Here is a 23,683-nt window from a genome sequence, read left to right as displayed (position 1 = left end):
AAACTAACGAATAAGAAAAGTTACAATAAAACTTTGGGGACTAGTGAAATAAACAGCTTAATGTTCCCTTTCTTAATTGTCCTATTTAAAAGCGAAGCTTTTCTATAATTTGGGTCGGTCGGTCCGTCCGTCCGTCCGTAACGGATAGCTTTTTTCGTTAATTTAGGCATGTTAGAATTGTCCTATCGATTTCAAATTTTGCATGGTGATTCCTTTAGTAGTTAGGTACGATTTAGAAAGCGTAGCAACTTTATAATCATTACCAAAATTTCCGTACGTCCATTTTAAACATGTTGATTTTATTTACTTTTTTAACAACAAATTTTTATGTGATCTAATCTTCCGATTGATCTGATTTTTGGTATATTGATTCCTGGGACAACAAAGTATAATGTTATAAGCGAAGCAACTCTATAATCAAGTCCTAAATATGTACGTATGTCCATAAACATTATCCTGTATAAAGCAGTTTTTCAACAAATTTACTTACAATTTTGCTTCGACTCTTATACATTTTCTGATTATTCAGTTCTGACACTTAATAAGTGTTCATGTCCGTTTGTCCTACCGTTATAGTGCTTCGCTTTTATGGATGTTGTCATCCTTGTTTATGAAAGAATTATTATTAGCATTGTAGGTCTTACATATAAATCTTATAATAAGCAATTAAATATCTTTATTTTAGAGCGAAGCTTCTATGAAAATTCTGACAAAAGTAAAAAATTCTAGTACATACAAATTGGTCCAGTGGTTATCAAGATCTTTTGTTACAGACATTCACATATACTACCTGTCAAATATATGGAAAAAATACTTTTATTATATCTTTTCTCTCCCTTAAAACTATCACTAATTGCCACTTTTTATTTAACTTTTTAGGTGCATAGCTCCTCTATAACTATGTTATGTCATTATGCAATTTGCATAAATGATATATTGCCCTACTCAAGGAGATTTCGTAAATTTTGTAATACATCATTAACTTATTACGATTTATTGTTTTTTTTTAATAAAAATACCGTTGGTTTTGCTGTGCTACATATGAATAAAATTGTGCTTGTTTTAGTAACCCATCACCATGACGTTGGCTTAAAAAAAGTAATTAAGTCAAATTTTTTGCTCAGTAATTTCCGAGAACTTAGGAATTAACACAACGTTTTTTTAACGGATATTTTTATTTTAATAAGCATAGCTTCTTTGCCTTACGTTTATATTTACCCTGTTAGGCTTTTGTGTTTTTTTATTAACATAAGAGTGCAGTAACGATGTCATTAGATTAACATTATACCAATAATAAGTCAGCCACGACAACTTTTATTTGTTTGTTTTAGTCGATATAAATTATGTTATTATTGAAAGTGCCTGACGATAATATGTTAGCCTTGACCACTTGTATCTATTCCCAGGTTGTCGATTAAACAATTTAAATTGTGTTACACTAGTTCCAAATGTTTTATAATAACGCTTCCTTATTCGTTGGCTTAATAACTTTGGGGAATAACTTTGTATTTTTATCGGCTGGTTTATTAAGTGTCCAAATATATCAACCGCTAATTGTAATATACAAAAGGGGTAATTTTGAGCATCATCATTTGGAATGTACATCAATTTTTTAGATCCCAGATAAAGTATAGTTTTACTGGTGATTGACGTAGTTATTCTTGTTTATTTTTATGTTTTTTAGGTTAGATTCTTATTAATGCGTTTTCTTATCTAATTATGTTGAAAGATTTGCCAAATAAATAAGTTATAATTGTTTTTTTTTTAACATATAAATAATATTGTTCATTTTTGTACAAGTTTTTGTAATGGGCTCCCTTTCCCCTATCATAATTTTTTATCCTATTATTGGGATAATTTAGAGTTGAAATATAAACTTCCCAAAATTTTGCCTAAAACCCAACATAGATTCAAAATTAAGCTTCCCTTCTGAAAAAAGAAAAACCTTTTTATAATCAAATAAGAAAAAATTGGGGGGTTAGGGGGAGGGTCACTTCATTTGTTAAAATAGAATAAGAAATGTTAGATAAAATAAATCAATAATTTTGTATAGAATATTTGTGTATATTAATAACAAGCAAACTACTTTTATAAATGGGGGAGCTAAGCGAGAAAAAAAATTATGAAAAATATGGGTTCACTTACTCAAACCTAGTTCTCAACACCGACCCCATCCCCCCTCCACCATTTTATTTAAATTTTTTAGAGATCAAAGATAAATTTGTAGTTCCTAAGGGGACTCTAACTTTACGGAGGCATATCGCTTCGGGGTACTATACCTGCTGGACTCTTCTTGTCTTTAGTTAACCTAACCCAACGCTCCAAAAATTCATTTTTTCCTTTCCTGGTCCAGATGTCATATGATTTTAGTTCTCCTTCTTTATACGTTTGGATACCAATCAACAGTAGTAAGCTTTTATGTCTGTAGCGAAGGATCTCGCTAACTGATAAACCGTCATGGTTTTCCTTTACAGTGAAGCTTCTGATAGTTCCTGAGATGGTTTTAGACTATATTCCATTTTATAAATATGTAGGTATTGTTTTAGGCTATTTTTCTGCCCTTCTATATACTTTCGAATATAGAGCCCCTAGATGCTATGGGCGCAGCAGCTAGTATTGAAATAAAGTGTAACACATAAAAAAGAAGACCTACAAACGCGCATGAATTATAGGGTAGCCCTGTTTTGCTCTAACAGTTAGGGAGTTGAATCCATTTTTATAGAAGCAGAAATATAATCTATGATTATGGTTTGGACCCTCTAAAACTGTAATCTACCCTTCCACTTTCCCCTCTCTTGGTGAAGATATCTTCAACGCTGATACGATCTTTGAAATATAAGATTCCACTTTTGTCTCTCTTGTTGAAGTTAAATTTCAAAAATCGTATCAGCGTTGAAGATATCTTCACCAAGAGAGGGGAAAGTGGAATCTTACATTTCAAAAATCGTATCGGCGTTGAAGATATCTTCACCAAGAGAAGGGAAAGTAGAATCTTACATTTCAAAAATCGTATGGGCGTTGAAGATATCTTCACCAAGAGAGGGGAAAGTAGAATCTTACATTTCAAAAATCGTATCGGCGTTGAAGATATCTTCACCAAGAGAGGGGAAAGTGGAAAGGTAGATTACAGTTTTAGAGGGTCCAAACCATAATCATAGATTATATTTCTGCTTCTATAAAAATGGATTCAACTCCCTAACTGTCTAACATATAATAACAGACTAAACACGCTTGTTTTTGACAACTTGATTTTATCTTGTCATGTTAATACAAAATATTAATCGATAGTTTTTTTTGTTTAATTTATAACAGCATATATAAATCAAAATATTGTTTAACTTTTTTTCGTAGCGCAGCTACTCTATAGGTATTGTCTGTCCATACCTTCTTTTTTGCCATATTATGCCATCTACATTAAGTTATGTGAGATTGATAACGATATGTCAAATGAAGTGGTTTGTTGACAATATTCTTACAAATAATGATTTCTGCGCTACTTATGGACGGACGTATAGTTATTCTTGTTATATATTGTTTAGTCTATAATAACAAAAGAATATAACTCATAATAATGTTTTGTTTAGTTAAAATAAAAGGGTATTTTTTCTTTCTTATCGTAAAATAGTTTTATAGTTAATATCTTTTGTATTGAAATAGTTTTAGGATATAATAAATAGTTTTAAGATTTTAGGTCAAATTTTTAAAAACTTGTATAAAGGGGGAGGACATTTTGAAGATTTCTCGCATCATATTGTAGACAGCTTTCCATGAATATTAAAATGAAAAATTGAAACCAGTTTTGTTCATACAGTAGGAGGGGAAAGGATGGGATTAAAGGGGGGGTGGTGGGGGTAGTCATTATTTTAGCCAGCTGGAAGTCATAATTTTTTAGAGTACATGAAAATCTGGTGCAACATCCAAGTAATTATAAATCGATTTCTTAAAATAACAGATAAGGTGTTAAAATATTGCATAACTGTCTTACATGCAGTATGTAACATGTATTTCACAGATGTGTGAATTTTAGGCAAGTCCATTATTTTAAATTCCTTTGTATACGGATAAAAGTTAAAAGCCTATAATTATATATTGCCCTTTTCTTATTATTATATAATATACACAGATAGCAAAAACATACATATTTCCTAATGAAATAATTAACTAATAAAATACACATCAGTAAATCATAGGATAAAAGACTATTATCAAAAATGTTAAAAGTAGATAGAAATGCACAAAAAATATCAAAATTCTTAACTTTTGTTCGGTTTTCTTTAACAAATTACCAGCCATTAAATTAATCATGATACTCTGCTAAAATTGAGTAGTATTTTTTCTACAGAAAATAAATATTGAACAGGTCTAATTTCCATATTATTTTGATATTATTATGAAAAGTCAATAATATATGAATTGTGTGAATTTTGTAGCTTTGCATATCGTAAATATGTTATCAGCTAGATATTTGTTTATACAAATATCTACAAATACCAAAACAGATATGTATGTATTTAGGAGGACCTACAAATTTTGCTATGTTCTAGTACAGAAACTAGACTAATGTTAGAGTAAGCATCCAAACATTTACAAAAGACCAAAGGATCAAAGATTTATAAAAAGTTTGGAATTAAATAACTCAAAAACCAACACCACCCTACAACCTCCTCGAATTTGGTTTAAGACGGTGTCAAATTTTCGGATGCGCTTAACGCATTCTCAATTCCCATGACAAAACCCTCTGCACGCCACTGCTTTTAAGTTGTCAATTTTGTCAAATTTTCCAGGAAAATGAGTCCTCACATTACTATCTTCTATTATGCATATCTTCCAAGAGGGTCGGGATGGTAAAGGGTTGTTAACCCCCCTAAAAAAGTTTTAGACATACATAATATCACACCTCCTTTCACACCCCCCAAAAAAATCTTGGATGTACTTGATGTCATCATGTTTCCGTACTTCAACCTGGACAATACTTGGGTAAATAAATGTATTTATTTATACATATTCAAATAAGCAAAGGAATTCTTTGCTTTCATAGATAATTTAGATATTTTATAATAGATATTTATTTCAACTAATAACATCCTATAGCATATCAACTGAACGCAATTTTATAATAAAGTAACAATATTTTTTTAAACATTGTTATTTAATTTAAAAAAATTTAAGGTATTTAAAAAGTTTCAAAACTGAAATTCTAAATTTAAACATCTAACAGCATTTGCATATTCAGTGATTTATTGATATTACCTGTCAAAATTTATATCAACTTGGCTGAAGCGGAGTTTGTCTACTATATCTGTTGTATTTTGTCTATGAGCGTTGAAACTATTATTTTTTATCTATGATTGATAAACATTTATGAGCTCTCATTTCCCCTTACCTAGAAAATCGTAAAAGTCAGGCAGAAGAATTTTTTCCAGCATGGCTTCGAAACCGATTAATGTCCGGTGGATTAGAACCGATTCTCAGCCATACTGAAAAATCATGTATAGCATTATATTACAGTAAATTTTTCACGTATATTAAAATATAAATCGAAAAATTAATACCAACAATTTTTATTTCAACATCCGCGGATAGCTGTCTATAATACGATACGTTAAATATTTTTTAGTATAGGTAGTTACATTTATAAACAGTGTAATAAATCATTAAAATTATAAATTGTAAAGAAAAACGATAAACCGTAAAACAGTTTAAATAGAAAAAAACAGTAATCTGCTTTACAATAATAATTTAGAAAATCTTATAATTTATTCAGAAAATATGATTACTTTAACACTTCTTGACAACCAGCATGAACGATAAAGCTGAGAAAATTGGTAAATTTAGTTTTAAAGAAAAGACAATTTTACCAACTGCCTAACTGCCATGCCTTGTAAATCTATCATGTAAGTGTCAAATTGATGGAGGGAAAGGGAAGTTAGGTGGAATCAGTGGATAGATATTTCACAAGTTGTAATAAATATGGGTGTTCTTCTAAAGTTTCAAATTTAAAATGTAAAGAAATTGTAAAGAAAAAGTCTGACCCTCATTTTCCATTTGATTACTCCTAAACAAGTAAAAAAAAACCTTCCTCTGGCATTTAAAAGGCTTCACTGAAATAGGGAGCCATGTCTAGATACTGAAAGTCATACATCCTGATACTTTTAAGGATGAAAAAGTGTAACAATATTCAATATTTTTCTTGGTTAAGTTGTGGAAACACTACTTATTTCGTATCCCCCCATCTTCAGATGCCCTATATTCGTCATAGAGGTGCTAAAATAAGCCAAGTTTTTGCCAACCTAATGTGGAAATATGTGTAGGAAAAAAGGTATAGTGGAAAAAGTAGTTTTTTTAATAGCGCAGTTGTTCTTTTTATCTATATGCAATTTTTAAGCCTTTTATTGCTGCGTTACTTATAAACAAATTTGTCCTTTTTCGGACCAAAAAAAATCTTGTATTTTTTGGGGGAAATTTTAGAATTTTTTCAAGTATCTTTTGACACTTATACCCTGTATGGATAAATATTAAACTTTGTTTTATATTCAAGTGAAAGATCTCTAGCACAAGTATAAACAGAAAAAGCGCATCAAAATTACAAGAATTATAAAATGTTATACGGTTTTGAAATTTTGTTTAATGAGGATTAGTAGAAAGAGAGAAGTTCTTTTTTAGCTTGTTTTATATGCTAATATGTACAAACATTTTATTGCAATTTATTGTAGATTTTTAATTTCTTTGCTTTCTTAGATACTAGCGGCTTTGCCCCCCCTAGCCTCTAGGGGCTTTGCCCCAAGAGGTTTGATCAAACTAATTTTTCGTGTTTTAGTTTTTAAAGAAAATTTTTTAAAAAATTTGTTGGGGTGGGGATTTTTTTTTGTCGACCCTACTATTTTAATTTTGGTTTTAAAAAAAATTGGGGGGGAGGGGGAATTTCATTTTTTTTTTTGGGGGGGGGGGTTAAGGGTGTCCCACCCCCCAAGAAAATAGTTATAAATTGTCCGGGACCTATGAGAAGTTACCCTTTAAAGGAGAACCCGATCGGTTCAGCGGGTAGCGAGATCCTTCGCTACAAACAAACAAACAGACAGACAGACATCGTTCTACTTTGCATTATAGATATAAATTGATTATGCTATTACGAATCTTTCTTAGATATATGAATTGATTATGCTATTACGAATCTTGTGTAGAATCTAGACCAAATTTGATGTTTAGGTAAATAAAAGGAGACTAGTTTAATAGACTGCATAAAATTACATTACTCGTCGATAGCAGTATAAAACTATCTTTTTTACATCCCCTGGCATAACTTTTTTTTGTATGGAAGAAATTTTGTTTTTATGCCAGTTATTTATGTACAATGATAACTCCAAGAATCCAAGAAAGAATTGGTCTATTTCCTTTAAACCCATTGTTTTGTAAAGGCAATTGACCACAATTATTTTGCCGCAAATACTAATAAACCCAAAATAAATAGTACTTATGAATGTATGCGAGTGTGTTTGTGTGTGTTGTTTGTGTGAGTGTGTGTATGTACATATTAACATGTAGTAAATATTTGTTATAAATAAATCATTTTCACACCTTAATATATGTCAGGGATATAAGGATAAGACAATGGACGATAGATCAATATCCACCTAAAAAAATGTTCACCCTAGAAATGGAATAGAAAAAAAACTATATCCAATAGTTGATGTAAAACCTGTTCTTTGTTTTAAACTACCGACTACGTCCCTAGAAAGACTCTAAGGGCACTTACGGTGTTGGAGAGAGAGAAATCGCCACCCACCGTTCACCCCAGATTTAATGGTAGTTAAAAACCTTCCCTGGATCTATCACTATAAAGGACAACCATATCGGTTCTCCGGGTAGTGAGATTCTTTGTTACATACAAATAAACTAGAGCAAAGTAATAATTATCCAGAACTGTTTTTCAACCAAGATTTGAATCCAGTATGATTAATTCTTTTAAATGAAACAAAGCATGAAAATTGTAATTGCTTTGGAAGTAATCGTCTTTGCTTTCAAGCATTCCTTTCAGTCAATTCTCATAATAAATCATTTTGAATACCTATCATTGTAGCAGTTTATAGCTTTTCAATCATTTCAAATTAAACCTGCTATAAAATTCTCATTTGACAAGTAAATTGATATCCGAAATAGCATAACTTTTAACTATATTACCTTAGAACATATTCTAAAAAGCAAAGCACCTCCAAAATCATCCGTTCATCCTTTATTTATAGCTCTACCTAATAAGAATGTTATCATTGTACTATCGATTTTTAACGTTGCATGATAATTCCTAGAATGATATTGAATAACCTGAAAAATATAAAAATCATAATATTAATAAATAAGAAGGGGAAAGGTTGTTTTTATTATATGTAATACTATGCTTTACATGATTTTGAATATGTTCTAATCCAACGGAAATAATCGGTTTAATAGCTATACTGGAAAACGGTTCAATAGTTTACGAGATTTTAATGGTCATACATGAAACTATTTTATGTAGTTATATTGATAGTGTAGAGATTAACTTATTAATCCTAGAATATATAAACATGAATAATATATACATTATACACAGATTTAATCATTATTAAAAATGCGGCTACTCTATATATTATTCAGTCTATACGTCCGCTTGTCTTATTTTCTGAATGACTGAGACACTACCTAATGTAAATAGAAATGAATTATTTTAACTGATCAAAATTTTATTCATAAATTACTAAAGCATCATCATTTTTTAACTTGTACTTTAATTTTTACTAGCGACTGCGCCCCTAGCATTTAGGGGACTCTGTCTTCATTAAAAAATAGCCTAAAACCTTCACAAGGCTTAAGAATTAAAACCATTATGGGACCAATATGAAGCTACAATCTAAAGGAAAGCCATATCCGTTCAGCGTTTAGCGAGACCCTTCGCTACAGACAAAAAACACTTAATACTTTATATAATAGAATAATAATTTGATTCCGCCTTCCTTTATGTGTAACACTGTACTCTGCTGTTAAAGCAATTTATTAGCTTGTTATTGCTTCGCTACTTATGAACTTGATACTTCTTGTCTATAATATATTATTAATATGTCATTTCTGTTAATCCTAGCCATCATTAGGGACTCATGTTAGCTATGGAATTTACGGATATTAAAAATCCATAAAATCTTTCATTCTATTGATAATTATCATTTTATAACAATTAAGAAATCATTTAGAACTTTCATTATTATCATTAACTCTTTTACTATTAAATGTACTTTTAATTTTAACATATTTTTCTAACAATTATTTTTAAATAGCCCATTTTACTTAACCTAAACTTTTTAATGGCTATTTCAGGTGAGTTCAGTTCTCTAAAAAATGTTAAAATCATCGGTACCTATTGTGTCTTGTCCCCCCCCCAAAAAAAAAAAATAAAACGCCCAATTCATAGTTTTAAAAAATGCATAATAATTCCTTAATCCCTGGATGAAAAATAGATAGGTATAGAATATACTTGGATATTATGACAGAGAAAAAGTGTCGTCAATTTAGGTTGCTAATATGTACTTCGTTAATTGATAAGTTCGTTTATCCAGTAGGAGGAAAGGGGTAGATGGAGGGGGGGGGGTCGTTTTTTTAGCGAGATACAAGTTTCACTTTATTATAGTGCAAGTAATAATAGATTCATTGGATGCAACTAACAACAACATCTCTTTGATGTTTTATGCTCAAACAATTGCCTACCCTTTGATTTCTGATATGCAGAATTTCTTAGAATTGCAATGAAATTTGATATCTATCTGTATCTACAATTAAAATTAAAAAGTCTTGGTTAGATTTAATTCTTGCAAGGAATAGGGATAGCTATTCTACAATACTTTTTCTAGCAAGGATCCGCATTTTTTTTGAGTCCAAGGATCCGGATCCAGATCCTGGGGTATAAATTTATGGAAAAATCTACCTAAATTTATATAAAATAGTCACTTGCAAATTTTGAAATATCTGGTAACTGTGTCAAGATCAGCTGATTCACTCCCACACTCTTAGCTCTCACATTGTATATAATCTCCCCTTCCCTTTTCGTATACCCCTGTTATTTTTATTGTTAAGGATCCGGATCCGCATACAATCAATGCGAATCTGCAACACTGAGCAGGAAGTAAGGAAAAACTTTAGATTTTACTTGTACTTAATTTTTTTTTAAACATGCTTTAAAATCATAGAGTTTAAAACGTTGGGAACTTTTATTAAATCTTGGTGGTTGGTCACTACAAGCAGTGTCTACACTTCTCATCTAACTTTAATACGATTTTATAGCAGCAAATGTTACTTGGCCATTATTACAATGATGGGAAACCAGATTTTATCTTTTTAAAAGAAAACTTTTATCTGTTTAATGTACATTTTCCTGTATATCAAACTGATGAATATGTTCAAATTAGTATGGAAACACTTATAGCAAAAGACAGATCATTAAAAATAAGCAAGGATAAACAAATATTGAAATTCAATGATTTTAATTGTTTTGCTCAGACAATGTTTATTGCTCAATTTGCATCTAAAATACTTAACAACACTGGAATTGATAGTAACTTAATTGATTATTGATTATATAAAGCTCAGTAAAAAATAATGTCCAGTTATTTTGCATTAGTTAGATATTATAAATTACAATATTGTATTATCATAACATGATAATTATACCAGCAGCAAATGTAGTGTCTATTGTCTTCATAGCTGGAGTAGATGGAATGACCTCACCCGTAAACAGGCTCAAATTTATAGCGACAAAGATTGTACAATGGGTTGTTTATTAGGATGTTTGAACGTTGGTCACTTCTTAGTATTATTTGATAATTTACTCCTTTAAGAACTATTCATAATTAAATCAAATTTGAGTTTAATACCCATTATAAAATCAGAATTAATTTTCTAATTTTGGGGTTGATATATTCCCCCCCCCCCCCCCCCTACTACCTGATTTAATTTATAAGAATTATTGTGCATTATCATTATGCTATATCCAAATTAAACAAAGCCACAGCATATAATTTTTAAAAAACAAGGATTCAAGCATACATAGGAACGAAACTCAAAAGTTTTTAAATGTAATAAATACCTCACAAAAACTTGCATTTGGTGAAAATTTCTCCAACTAAGCTTAAACGATGACGTACGGACATTTTGGTTATTGTTTATTTTCAGCTTTGTAAACTATAGGAATTAGTATAAAAATATGTATGCAAAGTTTCATAACCACTAGACAATTTTAAGACTGCACCTGACCTGCATTGACGGACATACCCTAACTCTAGTGTAGCTGCACTGCTAAAATACAATAGAGAAATTAAAGCAAATTTTTGCAATGACTTGCTATAATGATTTCTTTTGTGTATATAAAAATGCCTGTTTGTCTTTTTGGGGGGTTAGTATTAATCGATTCAGAGAAAGTATAATGGACAGTTAATTTCTCCCCCCCCCCCCCACCCCCGCAAATTCTTACATGTTGAGGGAAACAAAAACAATTATGCCCATAGTCTAAAATTGTTAAATTTTTTCTTAAAGTGAAACATTATACATCTTTAGTATAGAAACTGCAATAACAGTCGGACAGTCGAAAGTATGTACTGACTGACAATAGTTAAAGAGTCGCCGCACTATAAGAAATAATTTTGATTATTTTATTATTTATATGTATTATTTCTTATGCATAAAGGAAGCTTAATTATTTATGCCCCATCTAACATTCATATATCAGCTTTTTGCCTTAAAACAGTTGGGACTTAGAATTGATTCAAGATTTGCTGAGAGGCGTATGTATTCACTTAAGCTATAAGTACATAAATGAGTCTAGACTCAACGGTGTCTCTGAATTATTATTATTATTTTCTTTTAAATATTTATGAGAATAGATTCTTTCTTTTACTGTTATAAGTTTAAAAGCCTCACTACTGCTTACTATATATAGTTTTTGTTTTTGCAATATTGTTTATTATATACCAAACTTTCCCCCACTAGATTATATAACTTTATATGTGCTTTGGTTTATTAATGAGTTACGTTTATTGTTTTATATGGTGCGGAGATTTTGGAAAACTATTAGCTTTACTAATAGGGCTTTGCAGATTATATTAAACCAGCGCTTTGCCACTTAAAATAGTTAAATGGCTATTAATGGCTAAAGTAGATGTACAAGGCAGGTTTTAGGCTAATTTGCTGGTATTTCTCACCCCCCCCCCCCCCCACCCTCCCCCATCCTTATTGTGGAAGAACTCACACGAAGGATAAAAGCAAAAATAAATTTAAAAAATTGAGAATAATGAAACTTAAAGTTTTATGTAAGATTATTTTCAGTATGGATTTGAAACTGATCAATATCCGCCGGATTAGAACTAGTTATCAGCCTTAAAGAAATTATTAAATTCATTTTATATCAACGGAAAGCTGTCTATAATAAGATGCGATAAATAACTATTTTATTATTCCTCCGTCTGCGTGGTTATGAATTATAAATTACCCAAATAAATAAAATAGTTTTGCAGTTTTTGTTCTCGTCTGATATTTCCATCAGTTTTTTGTTAAAATTAATGATTTTCTTGGTGTTTTACCATTTCCGCCATTCATTTGATATAATACTATTCAACAATTATTTCATACCATAGTGGGATGTTTTTTAGTAATAATAGTAATTATTTATAGTACATCTTTCTTATTCGTTGGCTTAACAATTTTGGTGACTTCTATTAAATGGATTGGTTGAGTGTCCAAACGTTTCAGTTACTGATTATAATCTATATAATCTATTATAGAAGGGGTAACTTTGTGTATCATCATTTTTATAACCACATGTGGTCTTAGTTATTTTTATTTTAATCTGAATTACAAAAAAAATAATTTTTTGTGATAGCATTCTTTTTTTCTCTTGGATTATGGGAATTTTCTGATAAAAGTCTGACCTTTACAAATTTTGTAATTGGAGGGAGAGGTCAATGGTAATCAAATAAATTTACGCACATTAGATCATGATACATTGATGTATTTAAACAAAAGTTTTGTTACTTCTAGTTAATACCAGCGAATCAAAATTTTCCAAAGTTTTTAAAGCAACTAATGGATTTTTTAACGCGTGATAAAAAAAAATACTTGAATCTAATAGAAAATAATAGAAATTAGCTTATTCCATCCCAGGACCTATATGAAGTCGATCGTTTTAGTCGTTAGGAAGATCTTAACGAACGAACAAAACCTTACTACTTTGATTTTGTTGTGGAAAAAGAAATTCTTGTTTAATGTTAAAAGAAAGGCGTATCTAGCATATTAAAGACATATAAAAAAGCTTCACAAGTTTACCAAACAACAGGAAACAATCCTGATTTCTAAATTATCACATGAAGAATTTACTTTTTTTAGTTTTCGTACATTTTAACAGGTTTTATTTAACTGTATCCTCGGCCTATCTTAATGGAAATTATTTGAGAGGGGGGGGGGGGGGGAAGTAAAAGACTCCCCACTTTTGATTTTAGTTTTTTTAAAAAGTATTAAAGTGATATTGTGTTTGTTCAGATTTTTAAAGAGTAAGTGGTGCTATGAACAATTTTTTTTGGCATTTCTAGACAACTTAGCAAGTGTGATTGATATATCCGACACAAATATTGGCGCAGTTTTTAGCAACGCAGATACTCTATATTCCGGGGTTTTCCATTCGTTCGACTGTCCAATCAAGGTCGTCAGTTAGGTTCCTAACATCTTTATTTCTTAGCGGATTTTTATATAAGTTAAATGCAACCAAATCTAAAAAAATTTGGCAGGGAGGGAGGCAACATTGGGTTGTTTGTTTATTACACTAGTCCCCAAAGTTGCATAATTACGTTTTAACTACGAATTGTAATACACAGAAGAGAAAATTTTTTTATCATCGTTTGGGATGTATATAAATTTATCGGCCATTGTCTTTTCCCTTTTAGATTCCTGTTTTTTTTTTCACTTTTTCTTTAAAAATATATTTAGCTAGATGTTGCAGTGGTATTTTTGATCATAATTTTCCTTGGTATGTTTATGTCATGTCTTAACAAAAGTTTAAAATGTCTATTATATTTTAATTTTTAAAGATTTTTTGGATCTACTGCAGTTCACGGTAAAATATTGCTGGTAACGAATATTGCTGAAAATCTATGAATTTTAAAGGCTGCTAGCTGCCAAACGGCTGAACGTACAGATCATTCCCGCACACCATTTTAAGCTAAAATTAATCTGGAATAGCCAAGATCCAATGATGCACAGGGAAAGCTTCACTGAAGAAAAAACGCGTAAAATAGGCCTTTTTCGCGCATTTCTCTGCACTGCGAGATAGTTATGCATTATTAATTTATGGCTATTCCAGATTATTTGTAGGCCTTCTTATGCCGCTTAAAACAGTGTGCGGGCCGGGCATGATCTGTACGTTCAGCCGTTTGGCAGCTAGCAGCCTTTTAAATTCATAGATTTTTAGCAATATTCGTTACCAGCAATATTTTACCGTAAACTGCAGTAGATCCGATTTTTTGAATAAAGATTAACTATAAATATCAAGTTTAAAATGTCTATTATATTTTAATTTTAAAAGATTTTTTGAATAAAGATTATCTATAGATATCAAGTTTGATTTTGATACAATTCAATAAAAGTTATTTGAACGTAACACAAGGAAGCCTGTTCTTATTTAGAATACGTGGATATCTTTAGAAATATTCACAATATTAAATGTTTCTCCCAGCTGGTTAATACATATAAAGATAACTTTCCCCCACATGACTTAATCCCCTCCCCTCCCCGGACCATGGATAACGTAATGTCAAATAACGAAAGACAATATTAGCAACCAAAATTAACGACAAAAATTTCCCTGTCAAAATATCCCCGTATTCTATATTAATTGCAATTTATAGTTTATGCTGTAAACAGTAAATGGGCTGTTTTTTTGTGTATTGGATAGTCAATAAGTGTGAATATAAGAAAAACTGCGTACTGAGATTGTGTACAAAGAAATATGAACATGAAAAAATGGACGAAGGAAACCGCTTAACCGAATATTGGTTAAGTCTAGAAACTTTTAGCTACGGATAAGGTCTACAAAAATATAAAAAGGACTATTACGTTCCAAATTAGTGCAAAAACAGCAATGAAAAGCAACATTTAATTAAAATACAGTATAATAGTAAAATTATGTGCAACTTGCTTTTTTTTCATGGTGGAATTATTAACATACCATATATGAAGAGCAACTGCACTACAAAAAATTTAATGAGTGATAAACGAAGTTATATTAAATGTTATTTTTAAATTGTGACATTTTATATTTTTTTATTTGTAGCACCAACAAATCTTGCACACGATAATTTGACAAGACTTTCTAGACTCTGCAAAAACTTAATCAGACAGACATACAGACCAACAGACAGACAGACAAACACACACAAACAAAATTGGTTTTTGTATATTATCATATACTCAAGATAAATATATGTAATTTAAATTTATCCCAAAAATCTTCAGTTTTAAATTTAAAAAGCCATAATTTATCAAAATCTATATTTTGCTTTTAAAAATTTACATAAAAATAAAAGAACACAAATTACCAACAGCATTAAAGAATAAGATTTTATTTTTTACAATTTCTTGACGTAAGAAGAAACTATTGTATGAAGTTGCGTTTTTCCTATAAAAAATATTAAGCAAGTACACTTGTAAAGCGTCTTTTCATTATAAAATTTTTTCATGTTTATGGGAATATGTAAATAGAACTTTTTTTAAAATTAATAATTTTGTATTCATTGAGCAGCTAATACTTCGAAGCCAAAGTGCAGCCGCTAAGCCCTCAATAATCTGCTGCAAATCAGGCTGGTTGCTCTGGATTTTATTCGTTTTAGCAAATGTTTACTTTTGCTGTACATTTTTGAAAAAATAGCTGTCGGCTAAACACAGCTGCTGCTGCCATATCCTGGTGTTTTTTTAGGCTTACTACTGCAGAATATCTACCAAAAATATACAACAATATTAACTATCCGTTTAGTACTGCAGCCTGAAGCAGTTGTGAAGTCATAACATCTGTTTAGCGGTGTATTGAGATTATATTGAAGGGTGAAATTGTTTTTATTACACTGCAAAAAATATAATTTTGTTATTTAAGAAACAGCAGAATTTTTAAAGTCCTAGGCATAGTGTTTTTATATTAATTCAAGAGTGAAATGCTTAATAAAACGTAAGCTAGCCCCTTTAAATTGGTTCTAGAGTACTAGCCTCCAGTTTCTCTTTTACCAAACCCGGGGACAAATGTGAAACTTTTCTAAAATAGATATCTAAATCGGGTTAGTAAGTTAAAAGCCCTAATACTTGATATCATAGGATTATTTATCCGAAAGAATATGAATTACTACTCAGGCATTATTGCCCTATTTCTTTTTTTTTTACCAAATACAGAAAATGTAATGTAGCAGCTTCGTCACTATAAATCTGTGTAAAAAAATGTTCTTTACTGAAATGAATGCAAAATGCATAAAAAAAAGATGTGTCTTGATTCTTTGGCAAATTGAAAGTCGATATTTATTTAGTTCTAAGGTCTTGTAAAGATTTTAATAGCTGAAGGATAAATATACTTGAAAATTTAATAAACAATATTCTTTATGATTACCAACTCTTTTATTTCACAACCTTTGTCTGGAAAAACAAAATTCAATTGTGTCTCTTTGGGCCAAGGCATTCCCCTCCCGATTTTATCCATGTGATGCATCTGACATAACAGAAACTTCAACTTTTTTAGTTTTGCCAATACCTAAAAAATCTGTATTGTAAGCCAAAAATGCAAATTTGACTGGCTAAAAAGTTAAAGGCAAAATAATTTCTCTAAAAGTGACATCTCTTGACTTGAATCTTTCCGGTTTCTATTTTTTTAGAATATCCTCTCCTTTTCCACTAAATGCATTTTAAATTTTATTCCAATATCGGATTGCAGTTTATTTTCAATTTTCAAGACTTGTTCTTAAAAGTTGTTAAATGATTTCTTTAATGTGGATAATCTTGATTAGCAGGTTCTAATTTGCTTTGTTCTAACTTTTCAACCAATGATTTAAAAGTACAGTAGGTGTAATTTTGCTTCTCACTGGGGATCTACATCAGTTGAATTACATGGTCTTATCAATGATAAGAATACACATTATATGTTGTACATAAATCTATGCATTCTAAGTAGATTTTACTGTATTGAAGACCATTGTTCTTTTCTGGATATATACTACTATTTGATTGTAGTTCTTTTACGAATTGTTATTATTTTCTTTGTTAATTTCTAACTTTTGAAGAACAAGTCCGTTTAACTTTAATAACATTATTTAAAATCTTAAGTTAAAGTAAAAACCAATAAAATTCTGTCAAAAATTTTTAAAACAAATTAATCTAGATGTATGCTTCTTTTAAGTTTATGTTAGATATTAAAAATTGCCTAAATTAATACTATTTATTGAAAGATGAATAATATTATGCGTAAATTTAAAGTACCCATCGAGCACTAAACCCCTTCACCTTCACTTTACCTATTTTTAAAATAAATTGAAATAAAGCCTACAACTTGAGTGCCATAACCCAGTAATAAAACCTAAAATAATAATAAAATACCCCATACCTAAAGGGTTGACAACCATTCATTTTATTTAATTTTTGTATTTATAAAAATCCATTGTTAACATGGTAACGCCTGTTGATGGGCCCAGATATCTACCTTTCTATTAAGAAATTAATTCATAAGGCCTTACAGGGGAGACATTTGTATATTATTAACGTCTTTTGTATGACATAAACCCGTCTTAATAAATAACTATTTCTAATTAATGTGCTTTTTTTCAGGTGACCTGAAAAGCAAAGAGTTGAGTTTCTTGAGGGAGCCAGAGAATACTCTGCTACGGGATACAACCACGTGGTTGCATTGTCAGGCGCGTGCAGATACTCAGCCCCTTGTTAGGTAAGCCTTTTATTTTACAAAATTCAAGAAAACAAAAATTTATTATTTATTATTTTACTATCGTTTGCAGCCCTAGTGTCTAGTGGCTCTGTATTCTAAATCGGCGTGTGGGGAAAAACTATTTCTATTAAGCAGCCCAATAACATTCAGGAACCTCTGTGAAGCTGCCCTGATTCAGTGGTTATGGAGATCTTAACTGATTAACAAAACAAAAAACCTTACTGAAGGTTATATATAAGGATATTCCTTATCTCTGATCAAATTTTATTTTTTGTGCAAATTTTTCAAGTTTAATTCTAAACAAACTTTTTACAACAATACAGTTAGACGTAGATGCAGTTCCTAGAATTTATGTGCTGCATTGATTTATCCATTTTTCCATAGGAGTGATTAAATCTTTATTTAGATGGTTAAAAGACGAACAGGCACTGAGCGGTGGGCTGAGCGTGCTGGGTAACGGTAGCCTGGTGCTGCGAGGCTATCAGGCGGACCAAGGAGTTTACCAGTGCAGTATCACTCTACCTGGAACAGGCACCCTACTCTCCAGAGTTGCTAAAGTTGTATACAAAGGTAAATATTTTAGGTATCTGGAAAATAATAGGTGTAGTATACTCAATTGGTCAACATTTTTACTTACAGACAGACATCGTTTTACTATGCATCTTAGATGCAGAAAGCTAAGTGATTAATCTAAAATTGTAAAACAGTTTTAAATAGGTCATGGTTACATAATGGATGTTGTGTAAAATGAAAATTAAAATTAGGCAGAATCCTTTATTTGAATGATGGATCATGCATGACCTCTCATTTTAATTTTTTCTCGTAACCTTTTTTAGCTTTTTTTGTGGGATTTTAGTCTAGGTTGTCTCTTAGGAACCTTGCTAAACCTACCTAAATTTAAGAGCATTACAAATACACTTTCTATCTAAATAAAAAATTCAAATGTTGAGGGGGGAAGAGTTGACCTGTCCCTGTGATGAAAGGTTGTGTATATCCTAAAATTCTCCCGTGAACACATCAAACACTATTAAGGAATTTAAGTCAAATTATTATTCATTGAATGTAAATAAAGACAGGGCTTTAGTAATGAGTCAATGGACGTTAAAATACTCATTTTTTCTAATTTGTAAGATTTCTACCTACCTAAGCTTTATCCTATAATATAAAGTAGTAAGATTTTTTTGTCTGTAGCCGAAGATCATGCTACCTACTGAACTGATATGGTTCTCCTTTACAGTAAAGCTACTTACAGTTCCTGGAAAGGTTTTTAACTATTTAACATCCAATGAGAAATTGCCCTTAGAGGCCTTTAGGGGCATAGACTCTAGTACTGAATAAAGATCTTCAACCCAACGATAGGCTAAAAGTAAACAACCCATGCTGCCGCGTTTTATAATCAAATTGACCCCTTTAGACTTTAAATAATACAAACTGTCATTAAATTAGAGAATGAGAGAAAAGGAAATGGCACTTAAAATGCAAACAAAAAACGGTTGTTTTTGAAAACCCACATAATAATCAAAATTTTCCCAGTTTGGCTTTGAAACCGATAATATTTCAGCTATACTGAAATTAATACCATTTTTGTTAGCCCGAGCCTTCGGCCCCCCAGGGATAACAAAACTGATTTAAATTTTTCATTTTAATAACCGCGGAAAGATGTCTATAATACGATACAATAAATGACTATCATTGAGCCCTGCTTTTATGGATGTTTTTATTATAGTTAGCCTTTTCGCACAACATTTATGACGCTAAATTCTTCTGTTTGCGAATTTGTAGGCACGTTTGAATTTGTATGTTTAGCTTGACAGGAATGTTAAATTTGTGATGCATTTTTATACAAGGATAATTTTGTACACAACTACCACAGCAGAAGAATAAACAATTACTCTTATTTAAAAGTACTAGGATGTCTGTCTGTCTCTCTCTCTGTGTAACTAATATGTTTCTCCTTAACAATGTAGCTTCTAATAGGTCCTGAGAAGGTTTATAACTAGTTTTGGGAAGAGTACCAAAAATCAGCCTTAGAAAATAATAACCCCCACCTAAAATATGGACTTTTTAAAAATCGAAAATTTGAATGGGGGGGGGACAACTCCCCACCCTCTTTTACTTATTCGCTAAATATTACATGAAGTATAATAACTTCATTTAAAAACTTGCTTAAGATGAAAATTTAGATGAAGCTTTATCTAGGTCACTTGGTGGTTTTAGGCTACTTTAGTTTTAAACCAAAATTTTGGGATAGTTTTAGACTTGATTTATATTTTAAAATCAAACAATAAATAAAGAAGAAACTATCACTTATCTTTATAATCTAAACAGCTTTTGATGATTTCATTTTTTATCTATAAAATCAAAAATTTGCATTTTACATCTAAATTACAGTGCTTTTTATTTCAACAATGATTTCATAGATGATCTAATTTTTAATTTTTCTAAAAAATATGTAGTATTTTTGCGCCATTTTCATTTATCTAATCATTTTGAAGCTTAAACAAGAATGATAACATGCATTAGGTCATACTTTATAAAAATATAAATAGTGGAAGCGCGCCTAGCATCCAGGGGTTCTGTGGTCGGAGGAGATCGACTGAAAGGGGTAGAAAATAGCCTAAAACCATAATAAAACTTATATTTAAATAAAACATCATGTGGCCTATGTATTGTTTCCCTAATATGGAGAATACTATCGGTTCAGCGGTTTGCAAGATCTTAACAGACCGACAAAAAAAAACCTTGACATAACTGGATTGATCATACCCTCAATTATCTGTACCGCCATTATTCATGACATATATTTTCATTTTAGGATCTCCTGTATTTACCCGTGAGCCAGCTAGCCTGATAGTCTATCCAGGTCAAACTGCCCTCTTCCCCTGCGCTGTTGACGTACAGAGCCAGGTAAAATTATATAGAAGCTTCGCTGCCAAAAAAAACATAAAAAATGAAGTGGTTGGATAAACATATACTCGTAATATTGTGTAGTATGTTTGTATGTTTAATAAGATCTCGTAATTTGTTAAGGAAAGCTTAATAAAAGCCCATGTCATGTTTAAGGTATTCTCAATAAAATATTTATTTTTTTATGATTTTTTTAATACAAAAGCTTACAAATAGTAATAATGAAATACTTTATGTCAAAGGAGGATTTGGTGAAAAAAATGTAAAAGGTTGGGGATCTAGTCCAATATACGAAAAAAATGTTAGTTTTCGTAACCTTGCAAAGAGTCTTGAATTGACTAAAAACGAGTAAAAAAATGAGCATTTTCTTTAGCTCTGCGATTACTTTTCATTCTTGGCTTTTCTGAGTAATAAAACAAATGATTAATTTGATATAAGTTATTCGTTGATAAGTTTGGACAAAACTTATTTAGAACCAACTAACCCCTACCACATTTCAATAAAAGTTCCCAATGAGAATAGAAATAGAAGAGTAGAAGAATATTCTGAACCCCTTTTTCGTCAAATCTAAGAGAGAACATTCCTAGCAGACAAAAGTATTGTTTACTTTCGACTCAAGCTGATGTGGATTCTTAAAAAATGATAGACTCGCTATTCGATAGTGAGGCAAAATTATTTTTGTGAAAAATCATCCAAAAGCACATTAAAAATCTAAAAAAAATTAAACAAAATCATATGTTAATAACCCTCTTAAGATTTTATTTTATTTTTGTAAATTTTTTTATTCGATTTTGGAGGATTTTTCACAAAAATAATTTTGCCTCACCAGCGAGTTGCCAGCCTAACTTTTTTTTTAAGAATCCAACTTTGTTTCAAGCTTTCAAATTGTAAACGAAATTTTTGGGCAATTAATTCTGATTCCGCAAAGATTTCTACTAAGAAAATATACTGTTAACAGCTGACTTTTATGTATGTATGAAATGAAAAAAAACATGCCTTCGTAGGAAAATGTGTACATAATTTCAACCAATGAGATCCAATGTAAATTCCGATGCGATTCTCCTATTGGCTCAATCAGACATTCCCTCTCTTTCTTAGTACCTTTATTCCAATGAGTCAACGAACATGAAAACGTGTTTTTAAAGCCTTTGGTACTAGTGTAATTTACAGTCAAATATCCCCCGCCTCCCTGGCTTTTCCAGATTATTTTAAGTCATTTTTATGCCGGTAACAATTGTGACCTTCTATTTTTCGTATTTTCGACTGGGTTCAAAGCTTTTCTCCCCTTTGACGACAATTATATAATTTTTTTATGCTCAATAGTTTGAATAGGTTGTTAACTATTCCCTTTAGATTTTAACATTAACAGGGAATATGTATTTAAAAAAAAGAAATGGTACAATAGAAAAAAGATTTAGCAATGGGTTGTTGGATTGATCCTAATTTGTGTCATAACTTAAGATTAATGGATATATGATATACGTGGATTTAGTGACAGGGGAAAATTTGTCGTCAAATTATCTTGCTAACATAGACCTCATTTATTGGTCAGTTCGTTCATCCAGTAGGTGAGGAGGGTATGGGGTAAATGGGTGGATGCGGGGTATCGCTAATTTAGCCAGCTGAGAGCATCAGTTAATCAGAGAACATGGAAATATGATGCAACATACAAGTATTAATATATTGATTTGAAGATGTTAAAGAAGGTGTATCAACTATTTTTTTTATTCAAGAAAATTATTTAATAGAACAAAACTAACAAGATTGATTTTATTAATAGTGTTGAAACTCTATAGGAAGAATGGAAACTCATAGTTGGAAATATATTATACCAACCCTTTGATTGCATGATCTTTGTCTGTTGATTATAAAGATTCTTTCAATTTTCCAAATAATTTTATGTGTTTCTCAAATAACAACACTAATTTCATATTTATCTTTAAAGAAGTTGTATCAACTTTTTTTTTTATAGCTAGCCGGTTCTTTTAGTAAGTAGTAGATGTAAAATTTTTCATAGAATTCAGATATGCAATCGGTTTTTTTGTAGACCTCTTATTTTTTAAGTAATTTAAGTTTAAAAAAAAAATTAAGTCGATTTTAAGGTACTAAAATGCAACAAAAAAAAGAAAGAAAATGGTCATTATGAACAAAAATAGTAAGATCTTTAATTTGACACCTTACTTTTTCAATTCTGTCAGGTAATTATTGAAAAAATCGATTTTTTTAAACCCACGAGAATAAAAACTTTGAACTTAATTTTATTATTTCACAAATAAAAAAATATGGGTTCATATATACCATTAGAATCAGAAAAATATTACGAATCCATTGTAAGCAAAATTGAAAAAAAAAGTTTACAATATAGTATATAAACTACAATAAAAGAAATTATATGAAAATATCATATTATGTTGTACAGGCAACGTCTTAATTCTTCAATTGAGTATAAAAATGGGAAGGGGGTAAAGAGGGGGTAAAGAGGGGGTAAAAAAGGGAAAACAATAGTGTTGTCTGAACAAAAAAAATAATTGGCCATTTCTGTAATTTTTTAATTTTTTTATTTTTTTCAATTTTGCTTACAATGGATTCGTAATATTTTTCTGATTCTAATGGTATATATGAACCCATGTTTTTTATGTCTGTTTGAGAAAATATTTAGGTCTAAAGTTTTTATTATACCGAGGTTAAAAAAATAGATTTTTTCAATTATTACTCAACAGAATTTTAAAAGTAAGGTGTCAAATTAAAGATCTTACTATTTTTGTTCTTACTGACCATTTTCTTCTTTTATTTTGTTGC

The 23,683-nt window shown here is 30.4% G+C and overlaps 1 protein-coding gene across 3 annotated transcripts in view; it reads left to right on the top strand.

Annotated features, from left to right (window-relative positions):
- The window catches only part of fra (neogenin protein frazzled), a 180,336-nt gene that overhangs the window by 45,081 nt on the left and 111,572 nt on the right, over nucleotides 1-23,683 (top strand). For all 3 annotated transcript variants that reach the window (XM_080173991.1, XM_080173992.1, XM_080173990.1), the window contains exons 3-5: nucleotides 17,863-17,977; nucleotides 18,384-18,547; nucleotides 20,793-20,884. In XM_080173991.1, the coding sequence (XP_080030117.1) occupies nucleotides 17,863-17,977; nucleotides 18,384-18,547; nucleotides 20,793-20,884 (371 nt within the window). The remainder of the gene's footprint in view (nucleotides 1-17,862; nucleotides 17,978-18,383; nucleotides 18,548-20,792; nucleotides 20,885-23,683) is intronic.

The sequence above is a fragment of the Acartia tonsa genome, chromosome 10 (genome assembly GCF_053477335.1).
Source record: "Acartia tonsa isolate MP-2025a chromosome 10, ASM5347733v1, whole genome shotgun sequence".
NCBI classification, from domain to species: Eukaryota; Metazoa; Arthropoda; class Copepoda; order Calanoida; family Acartiidae; genus Acartia; species Acartia tonsa.
This window is presented reverse-complemented; position numbering and strand designations above follow the sequence as displayed.